General features: G+C 34.1%; 1 protein-coding gene across 3 annotated transcripts in view; it reads left to right on the top strand.

Annotated features, from left to right (window-relative positions):
- The first annotated feature begins 682 nt into the window (after nucleotides 1–682).
- LOC663761 (neurotrimin) overlaps nucleotides 683–12,668 on the top strand; it is a 47,575-nt gene continuing 35,589 nt past the window's right edge. For all 3 annotated transcript variants that reach the window (XM_015985379.2, XM_008203186.3, XM_064356247.1), the window contains exon 1: nucleotides 683–831. In XM_015985379.2, the coding sequence (XP_015840865.2) occupies nucleotides 684–831 (148 nt within the window). In that variant the 5' untranslated portion in view covers nucleotide 683. The remainder of the gene's footprint in view (nucleotides 832–12,668) is intronic.

The raw sequence follows: 12,668 nt of genomic DNA, 5'->3' as shown, positions 1-12,668 counted from the left end.
TGATGATGTGATGTTAATTAACACCAGATCTGTTCATGAATGCGTCAGAGAACAGAAGTTGAGTTAGCCATAAGAAGATAAGAATCAAATCACGGCTCTGCATTTGATATTGGACTGAATTATAAAAGATAAAGAACAAACTCTGCTGACGTATTAATTAATTTTACTATTGCCCAGTAGCGGAATATTTTTGTAACCGTTAAAATCAATGGAATAAAGCTATTGAAAATATCTTGACATAAGCAGGTGGGTATTACGTTAGAATGCAGTTAATCTCCATCTCTCTTTCATACAAAGCAGTCGTGTGAATTTATGTCTGTTTGCTGATTTCAGAACAATCGTAGCATGAAATGATAAAAACCCTGTATTGATTGTTTCCAGTAATAGAATAGGATTCAGAAACCGTATTTATCGCTGTACAAATTGTTTGAAAAATGAATTACCTCTGAGTGAGTTATTTAGCTTTTGCAAATATTAGTGCAACGATAGATGGACTTCGTTTGCATCTGTCAAAATTTTACATTCTAGCAAAGTAAATGTTTAATTTGCCCTAGTAGTTAAAGTTTAAAATGTGACGTGGTGTAAATGTGGTTTATATTATGTAAATAGATGGAATCTAATATCCATGAGAGAAAGAGTGTTGTGTAGGTCAGGATTACGGGCGCTTGCGCCCTGTTTTGATGATGTTGAGCGTCGCGACGCTCAACGTCAGTCGGCATGCGGCACGCGGTCGGCAAACTCATATCGTTCCCATGGCTGTTAAACACTTGATTTTCGCGCTTTCTTTACTCATTCCAGCGATCGCGGAGGCCGCAATGGACGTAACAGTTGGTAAGTCCCCTAAGCATGAAAAACCACCAAAAACCCAAAGTTGAATATGCCATGGTAAATTACGGTGATTGATAAGTCTTATCTCCAATCTACAGGTAATGCTTGTGTTTAGTTTGGGTCACGCAATTTTACTTTGGATGGATTTTTGAAGAGCACACGCGAAAAGCTCTCCATGTTTGAATCTGATTACGGTGCGTTATTGTTTTTACAAATTTTTATGTGCGATTTTGTTGTATGAAAGCTTTTAAACGGATTAAAAATCACAAGTTAATGGGCCGCTGTATTGTAAGTAATTAATGCTTGTGCGATTAATCGATATTTTAACAATAATTAATTAGGGGATCAGGTTCGCTATTTGTGACCTCATTAATTTGCTGCACTTAATATTGATACATAGGAGCATTCGTGTTCCGTTTACTCGCACCAAGGCGATCAATTAGTTTTTTAATTTCGTCGTACTTCCGATATCAATTTAGAGAGGATTTTTGTTTACTTTACCTGTACAAATATTTTCATATTTGATTTATATCCAAGTAAATAGCCCAGATATTAAGGTTTTTTGTTTCGCATTATTGAATACAAGGTATTTTTTGTCATTTCTATCGCCGACATCAATTTTCCAAAAAGCCACCTTTAACCCAAGTATACGCCAAATTCAGTTTTAAATATTATATTATAAATATAAAAAATACAAGACATCTAAAATTAATTAAAAATCAATAAACCTGTTCCTTGCCAAGCAAAATATTTTGATCCCAACTTTAATTAAAATGGAGTCAAATAAAAATTAAGTTTAAATTATTGCGAAATGTGATTACCGTTTTAGTTATTTGCGAAAAAACTGGTTGGTAGGTCTGTTAACCCAGTTAGAAAGGATGTATGGTTATTGTGATTTTATTAAGCCTCTCTTGTGTGTTTTAGCGAATGTATTGGCTTTAGAAACACATCAAAACTTTTAGATGAATACTTTAATAGTAAACTTGGAACAACATCACCTTATTTCTGGCTTTATTTCGTTGTATATACATTTCGAAATAGAGTATTTCTTGTTACCATTGCGGTTTGTCTGAAAGGGAACCACATTATTCCAGCTAGTGCAGAAGATGCATCTCTCTGATTTTGTATCCACCTCAATCCAATTATTTAGAATTGTTAACTTTACGTACACATAAAATTAAACTTTGATGGAGTGGCTAGTGCTTCTACCAAGAAGCGTGGTAACAAGTGTTGAATTAAATTAAGATCTCTGGAGTAGAAGTTTCGCTTTGATGAAACTCAATAGAATACATTCGGAGAAATCACCTTTTATTAGCCGTCACAATTAACACTGTTGGAACAACCAAATGCAATTAAAATAAAAATTAAAAAGCAAGTTGTTTCTTTATAATTACCGAAATTTTGCGTTTTGTTTATTCTGTCCAAAACGTTAACGAACTTTCGCACGACTACTAAATTTCACCTAAAGCAACCCAAATTTCTGTTATAAATTGAATTTCAAAGTTAGCCTCTCTAGAAAAAGAAACTTTTCACGCGATTAGAAAGTTAACTAAGCCAAAGTTGCTAAATGATCAGTTTTTTGGCCAGATTTAATCGAGGTTATAAAAAATTGCCGGTGGGTCCAGACTCATCAATACGTGCAGTTTGGACAAGGTTATGAGCTTAAATAGCTTCACGGTGCATCAGAGTTCGTGTAAACATCAGAATATATTAGCAACGATAATCTATTCTGACTCCAACTAATCCAGTTTTGAAGAGTTTGAGTACAACTAAAAATAGAACGATATCCGAAACACAAATGTCGTTCTATCGAGAATAAATCGCTGCAAGCTCGCAAAACTTAGCGTCAACATTTGACTTTAAAATTTGTTTTAAATAAAATTCTTTAAACTTGAGTTTAGACCAAAAATCGAGAAACAAGGACACTGTACGCGATCAAAGTGGGAATAGTCCGTTCCTCGTCATTTTCCAATATTGTCCACTACAAGGCTTCTCGAAGTAATTGATTTAAAGTCTGGAAACTGGAAGATGCAGCAGTCTTTCCATTGCAAATTCCGTATGGCTTTCAATCACGAGAATTCCCACACAAGAACCGATTGACTTGCGGTGTCATCCGTATTAAATTTCAACTTGAGAATGCAAACCGTTTCTTCACCAGAGCGGGATTTTACGGTTACTAGCTATAAAAGACCCGGAAATCTCACCATACAAATCACACGAATCGAATGTTTGTTCTTGGACCATTTTTGCGCCGAACTGATTTTAGGCCGCTCCTTGGGGTATTGTTCTCCTCTCAACGGGTTTCTTTCATTCCTTCTAGACCTGGTCAATATGCCGATTAATTTCTGATATCTCCAAACAACTTCTTTTAACACCAGATTTCTAAGCCCCACAAAAATCAGTCAATCCAAAACTTATTTGTTTTCCCAACTTGAAACAGGTTGTTTAAATTATTTAGAACAACTAAATTAATTGCATCGTAATTGTAATATTGTTTATTCGTAATTAAGCCAAATAAGATATTTATTTATACATAAATCAAAATCAATAATTAAGTAGTTAATAAATATTGGTAATTTCAATTTGTTGCAGTTACACCCCTTAATAACTAAAATAAGCTTGAAGTAACAGACAAAAGAAAGAGGTGCCAAGTAAATTTTTACAAGCATCATTCATTAAAACACGTTAAATATTTATGGTGAATAAGCAGATTTCGATAGCAAATTCAGTTCCAATGTGAAACACAGTTTATGCCTGGTTTTATTACCACGGGCATTAGCTCTCGCTTCTTTAAAAAAAAATCGGAGTGTAGGTTTTTCATTTAATTAAATTAATGAAAACCCACGGTTTCAGCCCGTCATTTCCGCGTAAACTCAAAACATTTCCTCTTAACATCCTAGTCTACATCATCCGGACGTCAAGAACTCTGAGACGATTCTATATTTAATTTGAATAAAACTTGGTAATTATAAAACTTTCTTAACATAAAGTGCAGAACTGTAGTAATTTTTGAGGGAGCTTTATTATTCCGGGGACAACTCGCAACGGTTTCAATACTTGGTTTTAACCACAACAAATAAGCGGCTAGACAATCTATGCTATAAATATTTTATTCGTTTAATGGTTTCGTTGCACAGAATGTGCTCACGTTATCGAAGCGTGTGCACACGCAAAGTGCAGTTTAGTAAGCATCTCCACGATATGAGCTCAAGCTTTTTTAATGAGAAAACAATTTAATAATAAATTTTGATTTAATCAACCGTCACCATAATTTTGGTTAAGGTCGGTTTTGCAATTTTTAAACAGTAAACACAGTGTTAAAAATTCTCTTTTTTCGTTAATTAATACCTTAGTTTTAACATTTGTTCTTTCTCAAAAAGTCGCTACAAAGCTTGCTTTTTACATTTAATTTTAAGTCTTTTATTTTGTGTATCGCCTTTGATGTTTCCCTTAGAAGCTCTGATAACATGCCTAAATCACGATAACGTTTGTTTGCATAATAAATTATGTATAACTCTTTCCGGCTCCAAAAACTTCGAATAAATGAGTGTTCCGATTTTCGTTTGTATTTAAAAACAATCATCAAAAAAATGCATATTTTAGCTGCGTTTTTTTTTGAACTAAACTAATATTGTCTGCGTTGTTTTGTGTATTGAAAATTTCGTAAATACCTTTGAGAAATTTGCTGCCAAATATGTATTTTCTTGTAACTCCACAATTTGACGAGCGCTGAAACTGAATCCAGACATAAATTCATATATGGCAAAATTGTCACCTGCAGATGTACTTAAATAAATGTAATAACGTTTGTCGATACGAGACGTATAAACCAATATCAGTTTAGAAGTATGTAATATTAAAATGTGAAATTGAAGTTAAAGTTATGATAGCTTGTTGTCGTTTGTCAAGCAGTCAATTATGTCGGACAAGCCGGATGAAACCGATCGCATCGATTTAAATTATGGACTGTAAAACCATTTTAGCGCTAAAAACAGCTTTATGTTTACAATGATATATAGAAATCAATGGCGAGAATCGTATAATTTATAGAGGAGGGCAGCAGCGCACTGAAACGCCACCGAAACCCCAACGCTTTTATTTAGCAATAATGGAAGGGAAGTCGAGGTGTTTGTTCAGTATATTTTTATTGACGCCATTTCAAAAGACGCGTCTGTCTAAATGGCAGTATTTGTATTCAACGAAATCCACTTAAACGGAAGGAAACAAGTCGAGTCGACTCTTGTATGGTCGCATTCAAAATTCGTTAATCAAAACTTTTAGCCTTACGGAAAGGATTTTTCAGACATCATGTGAATAAAGTACGCGAATCAACTAAGTGGATCGTTTTTACCGCTCTCCTCTACGACCCAATAAAATATATCTCTGACCTTATAATTGAATAGGTAGCTCGAGATGGTACTCAAGAAACCTTCGCAAAAGTTATAACATTTTTCCAGACTTAGTGCCATTGTATGTACTTACTATACGGTCACCGAGATTTTTGTTGAACTTTCATCTCTCCTCGTAGAAACTTCTACTTCACATTAACTTGAGTTATGTACAAATGAAATTTCATTGCTCGGCGGCCAGCACCACTTAGAACTGATTCAAGAGCGCAAAAATAGAAATTACAACAGAAAATGAAAGAAATGTGTTAGCTCAGAACGTAGCCTCTCACACTCACAAAATTTTGACAGTCTAATCAACAAATTTGTGCGAGTTGAAGATTGAATATCGGTAGTAGATACAGCCTGTTACGGTAATTCACGCATTGCAGATAACAGTTTCAACCAAAGCATTCATTTACGTTTTAATTTAGAATTGATCAGAAAGGGGACGTGAGTAATTATTTTTATCCGTTTAAAATTGGTTTTCATTCGATCACATCGATGAAAATTAGGTCTACCGCCACATAAAAACCAATCTAACTCATCCACCAACACCAAGATTATTACTTGTAGGTATTATTTCCCGCTGCCAGTTTTTAATTTTCGTTTGAAAAACCACCTCCTATTTCCAAACAAATGAATAATAAAGCCAATTTCCACGAAAGCAGCTTTGCGTGAAAGGCTTTCATAAACTTGTAACTAGTTTGCTCAACTATACAACGCAAACTTATTTTTTATTGTTCGGTGATTGTGTTCAACCGTGGACATACTTGGAAAAGTTTTTCGGAAAACTTGACAAGATTATTTCATCAACAAGTTGATCAAATTCGGCTTCGTAAATTAATAAAAATATACAGGTTGTTTCAGAAACAAGTAGCAATACGAACTAAACGATAACACCCTTTATTTGATAACATTTTTGACATAGCTTATAATCCTTATGATTTTGACCTAAGATTTTTTTTAATAAAGGCGTTTCAGATCATTTTACGAGGCTTGCGTAAAATTCAAATAACAATATGTACATACAAGTGACAATTAACAATTAAATATGAATTTTTTGTACTTAATTTTTGTAATTTTTGTATATTTGAGTGAATTCATTAGCTGTAGGTCTCGTAAAGTGTGATACACCCTTGATATAACACGAAAACCAAGAATACACTTGAAACTTAAAGCTGTATTAGTTAATTGTTTAGCGCAAATTAAAAACGTATTAGCGTTTTTATAGTTTTGAAACAGCTAATAGAAATGAAGAATTTTGTTACACATAAAAAAATATTTGTTTGACTTTAAATGTTAATTTTAGCAACAATGCACATTATCAATGAGAATTGCTGTTTCCACACTAAACTACAGCAACTACATCACGAATTATTTGTTGGATGAACAGATAAATAATGGCCTAAGCCTGAGTACTTTAAAATTATTATTAGCTGAAAATTTCGTTTTATTTGACTACTGAAACAACCGTTGAATTTTTAAAATTTTTAAATTGAAATCTGTTTTGAATAATCGGTGACACTCAACTTGGTATTTTATTTGATAAAAGAGGTTTGTATCTATAATTTTTTTAAAATTTGTTTAAATATTTTACAATTTAAGCGTAAATAAAATGTTTTACCTACTTGTTGGGATATCCTCTATATTAAATTAATACGAAATGCAAGTCATTCAGACCAAGACATTTAGTTCATTAAATTCGAAACGAAAAACAGATTGAAAACCGTACAAAGTTCCAAGCAAATTGCTACAGTCACAAAACACATTTTCCTAATTAACATTCAATCTAATTACGAGTAGCTCATTTATGACAAGACCACAAAAGTCAATACTAGCGAAATAATGTTCCAGTTCTCGGCAGAATTAAATGAAGGCAGATCAAGATACTCGATATTTCGACGAAGTGGAAGATTGATTCTGCGGGCCGCAGATCGAGCATGCGGGCTTAGATCAAAGACAGTCTTACAAGAAATATGGAATTATGAAAATGATTTAAAACCGTTTTCCTAAAACGCCCAAAAACAGAGCAAAAGGCTGAAAATATTTCGAAAAAGCGTGTATTTTATAAATTGCCATTTTGCAGTGGCACGTTTTATTATTGCCTTGGCAACCGTCCTCAAAAGATGCGGAAGAAAGAAGCACAGATGTGCAGAAATGTTCCGATAAAATATTATAGTTTCATTTTATTTAAGCTTCGAGTAAACTAACAAAAGCGAAATAAAACGACTGGTCTATCCGGATCAAAGCGAATAGCAGCTTTGTCCCTAATCCATCTGCTCCGATATTATGTAGGCAACAGCAGTACCGAAATTATGCAAGGACAACAGTCAGGTGCAGCGAATTTCTTTTTCTTGCAGGATATGCGCAAACCGTGCCTTCTGTCGCCATCTGCCCCTAACAATATTCAAAGACCGAACAAAAGACTCTTCGGCAATCACGCCCGAAATATGCACAAAGTGGTGGCTCACATCCCCTAGGACGTGATCTCGGGAGCCGCGTAATTAGGGCCGTCTCGTTTTAAGCGCGAATGGGATTAGATGCACGAGTGTGTGGGTGTGTGTGAGTGATAATAGCGGATAGATTTCACACTTACAGATTATAATCCTGATACGTTTCGCTAAAGCGGTGTTTTGCCAAGGCGGGGATATTTATAACGTAATCCGAGGCGAGTTTCTTGCGATCAGACGGTGTTTTGTCCCACTAACTCAATCCTCTACCTATGTATGCACACTTTGTCGCATAATAAAACGAGGACGCGAGCTGATCTCACGACGTGGATGTTTTTATTGTTACTAAGTGCCGCACTGCGTTTATTAGCGTTATCTTAGCAAATGTGTTTGATGTTACAATAAAATTCTACTCAAACATTTAATTTATGCGTTGGGGTAGGTGGCATTACGAAAAATTAAAGCGAAACATTTGCATACATTTTCAGCGGAAAGTCGAGAAGCTTTACGTTTAAGTGATCAACGAGCGAAGATTGTTAAACGGGAAATTCGCATTTTATATTTAATTGGACCCAACCAAAAGCAATGTAACGCTGCTACTACTTCAGATAATTACTTTTCTCATTCATGAATAGGAAAAGTTTGATGTACCTTGTATCAGACACAGAAAAAGATTAATAAAAAACTCTGCAAAGTTAAGTCAACGCAAATTAATACACAAAATCTATCATAAGGTTCTTATAGTTTTACGATGTTTAAGTGCTTCCTTGGTTTCATCTTTTGATATAGTTTTTCTTTTACTAATTTTCTTTATAAATAATAAGCTCAAAACTTGGAAGCTTACCTGATACTTTACTTGTTCAGTGAACTTTCAAGTTGAAAAGTTCATGTAAATTGCAGTCCATATTAAAACGTAAAATGAACACAAAAGTTTTCATTGTTTTAAAGTAGAGCAAATTATAAATTATTTATATTTAAACAAAATCAGTTAACAGACCTTTTCAATTTATGTCCCTTATCCCTTAAATGCAAAGAAATTATTTTTTTAAATTTGGTTTTGAAGAAATTTAACTCAAATAGAAAATGTAATTTTTCAATTTTGGTGGATGCGCCACATCACATTAGTAAATTCTGTTAAATTTGAAATTAATTCAAATACTATTGGTTTTCAAGAATAAATGCTTTATTTTTTGACATAAATCGCAATCTAAAAATCTTTAGTAGAAGTAGGACTATCTAAATTTAATTTAATTTTAAAATGGTACTAAAAAAAGTCGCATAATTCTAAAACAAGACTAAACTTTACTCTCGAAATATGCTGACGTTATTTTACAAATGCGCTCTATATTTCACTATTTATTACTTTTTAAAAACATTTATATTGTTGTTGTTACATACATTTTTCTCACGAGTTATGGAAATTTTACTGTAATTGTATTTTACAAAAATAAGAATTTTTTAAACAGCATCTCTAATCGCGTGGAACCTTGGTCCAAGTGGGAGTCGTAAGGTTTCAAGAAGGATGTGCTTCGGTGGGTAGACAACGTTAAAGTAAAAATGCATAATATTAGGATAAATTTAGTTTTATCGTAGAAATATTTACATACATGCATATAACATAGTATTTTTGAGAATGTCTGAAACAAAGGACATGCTTTTATAACCTAATTTCGTATCCAGAATAAAAAGAAATGATCGAATTTGTTAAAATAACTAAACGAAAACAAATCAAGTTTACGAGTGATTGTGTACGGTAGTTATTGCTTTTGTGTCGGGAATCCGAATAGATTTTTCCACTTTGATCCTTGCCCGTGTTATGAAATTGCATTTTTCCGTTTTTAATGTTTTGGGGACTATATCGTGGTTGGTTGCAGTTTCAAAACCAAATTAAGTTTTAAACGAAATAAACCGCATTTGTTAAACGCTATCACCATGGGAAAACAGATAATTTCTCCTGGCGGGCTTTATTAGGATTCATGCGCTCGTGGCTGTTTTATCCCCCACACAATGTTTCTGACAAATGGACTTCTATTTGCAACAATTGTTTCGTTATCTAGAATAGTTCCTCGCCAGCATTTAATTAATTAGTCCTTTTCAACGGCTGTCTTTGCATGCCCTTATTGGAGACGTAGATCATTTTTCCAAGTTTTCCCATTACGTTAAGACTTCGAACACGGTGATTAGTGTGATTGTTGATTGCGTTGTTCCATTATCAGATTAATTATGTATGGAGAAGAGCAATTAGTGTGCATGTTGAGTGTTAGCGTGACCCTTCCAGCCCTTTCAGCTCTAAACCAGCGCGGTATACTAAAATACACATGTCACAAAGTTAAATGAGCTGCATGACAACTCAATGTACAACACATATCGATTAAGGTCGGCTGCAGTTTAAAGCCAAAAATATTAACTTATCTAAATGCGCTTCAGTGCCTTCTCTACCCAGTTCTATGCTCGCCAAATTCGATTAGCTTATAAGGGATTGACCCAAACCACTATTTATTCGCAACATTTCCCATGTTCGATCTTCGAGCAAATTGTCGTTTTCTCGTCCTCTGTTCAATAAACTACGTTTATTAGTATTCATCAAGTAATTTCGATACGAATATTACTTAGCGTTAAAAGTAATAAAATAAGCAATATAAACTATATTGGCGAAGCAGCTGCATCACTGTAATATTGTAGTATCAGATTTTATATCCTAGCGAATATCTTCATGTTAGAAAAAATTGAAACGAGAATAGACAACCAATAAGGTGGGATTCGCATATGGAAAACGTCGAGGCACAGCAAAGGCATGATTTTATTCGAGATGACAGGAAATATAACGTAAGGGATTGGATATTGTCTATATCCGGATTTAAGTCAGTGCAGCTTTAAGGAGCTTTAATTATACAGAAATCGGAAAGTAGGTATTAGCGCAACAATAGCAGTTATTACGTATTGAATGTGCTGCAAAGTTGGTTGAGACCCGCGGCCAAAATCACACTAGTCTTTATGTTAAATACTGTTGCATATTGTGGCGGTAACACGTTCGTGAAAATAATTGGAGTTGGAGTTGCAGACATGTCGATTGGGTTCGAGTACGTGCTGTACCAAGCAGCCAAAACTGGAATTAATCAAAGTAAGGTTCAGAAAATCCAGCCTTAGTTAGAAGTTAAATGCTATTGAAAAGATATGAGATAGAAACTTGATCGGATTTTTGAAATTGAAAATAGCGCATCTCCTCTCTCACCCTCTTCGATATCGCAACTGCCATTTCAGGATCGGCAAAAACTATCCGATCCAATGTAATGAGAAGTTGTGCATGCGTATAATTAACTAAGTTTGTGTGTTTTCCTTTCATCGATCGTCGGCTAAACATGAAGTATCACAGTCACGTACCAGTTACGTCTATGGTATAATCAAATGGTAAAGTTTACCAACGTTACGTGTTGTAATGGTATCATTCAAGCGGATTGCAGGGCTCTACTAATTTGGATGATGTATCTAAACACAACGTACACACACTTTAATGGAAATATCATATGGAGCTATGGAGGGTTCATGTATGTAATCAAGTGCTAATTACGTTGAAAGGAACTCTTGTCGGGTTGCTGGCTACTGAAAACGCGCAGAAATTTACTTTGCCTTCCTCTTATAACTGAAAAATATTTTAAACTTTTCAAAAGACCATCACTGAAACATTTACGTGAATTTAAACAAGCACAGCTTCCAGAGACGAAAGAAATATAAGCGAGCAAAATGGGGCACTAGAACGCACCTAAAAAGGTCATAGAATATTTCATGTGCATAAAACAAGAACTGTTACTTTTTGCAGATTGCTTATCATATTTAAACCCAAATGCAAGACTCTGAGCAGTAAAGAAAACAATGTGCTTTCCTTCCACTCTTCGACTTTAAAAATATTTTTCAGCAAACATGCAACTCCTTTGGCAATTTTTCAACGGTTATAAAAATCACGAAAGCACGCTTTATTCAACTGAATGAATCTTATTTTCCTCAATTAAAATAAAAGAAAACACGCTCGCTGTCACATTTGTGGATCGTTATTTCCCTGCAGTACGGCAGGATTTACATAAATACGTCACAACAGAAGCATTTCACAACAAAATAAGAGAAAAAGCTGCTTTTAGTTATGTTCATGTGATGGTTTATTGTCCAGCTTTTAAACCAAACAGTGCATTTAACGTTATTGTTTCGAATCATAGAGCACAATGTTGACTGACAGAGATTTATTACACGAGTTATTACGATTTTTCATGACAGAAATTACATTTGCAGAAAAAGATTGGCACGGTGACACGGAATTGTTGAAGGATAAATATAGCTATAGCAGGGAACGTTCAGTGAGTGCACTCAACAAGAGGTCTGACGGCAAAAAATTTGCATCTCCGTTTCCAATATCGGCCGCCAGCTTCTTGCTCGCTTGAGGATAGAATCTTTTTCCCGTAGAAGGGCTTTAATTAATTAAATTTCTTACACTAATTTCGTCATGTCCCGACTTTTAGGTTTTTGGTGGCTCAAAAATTTTGATGTATACTCGGAAATAATACAATTAGCTTAATTAATTAGTTGGAACGAGCGTCAAAATTTTAATACTTAGTTATTAAACAATATGAAACAAAATTTTGAACATAAAATAAGATCAAGCAAAGTATCTAATGTATTCGGGTATAATATAATAAATTAAGTGGTGTCTCAATGGAATAAACTTTTCTGCATGAACATGTTGAAAACTTCAGCTGGAAACTCAAAGATTAATCTCTAGATGCAGTGTGATGACACTTTATGTATTAAATTCTGTGAATGATGTTCTGTATTTAAAAATTAAAAATTCGTTCCGTGTGTTTTCCTTTAAACTGCAGTTTGCGGATTTATTTGTTTTTTAAAGCGCAACTTTTAAAAGGTTGAACAGCGCTTGCATTCTGTTTCATTAAAATGCAAAATATAAATTCGTAAAAACGTATTTTATAATATCGAAAGTCCGTCTGTTGAAAACAGG

The sequence above is a fragment of the Tribolium castaneum genome, chromosome 4 (genome assembly GCF_031307605.1).
Source record: "Tribolium castaneum strain GA2 chromosome 4, icTriCast1.1, whole genome shotgun sequence".
NCBI lineage: Eukaryota > Metazoa > Arthropoda > Insecta > Coleoptera > Tenebrionidae > Tribolium > Tribolium castaneum.
This window is presented reverse-complemented; position numbering and strand designations above follow the sequence as displayed.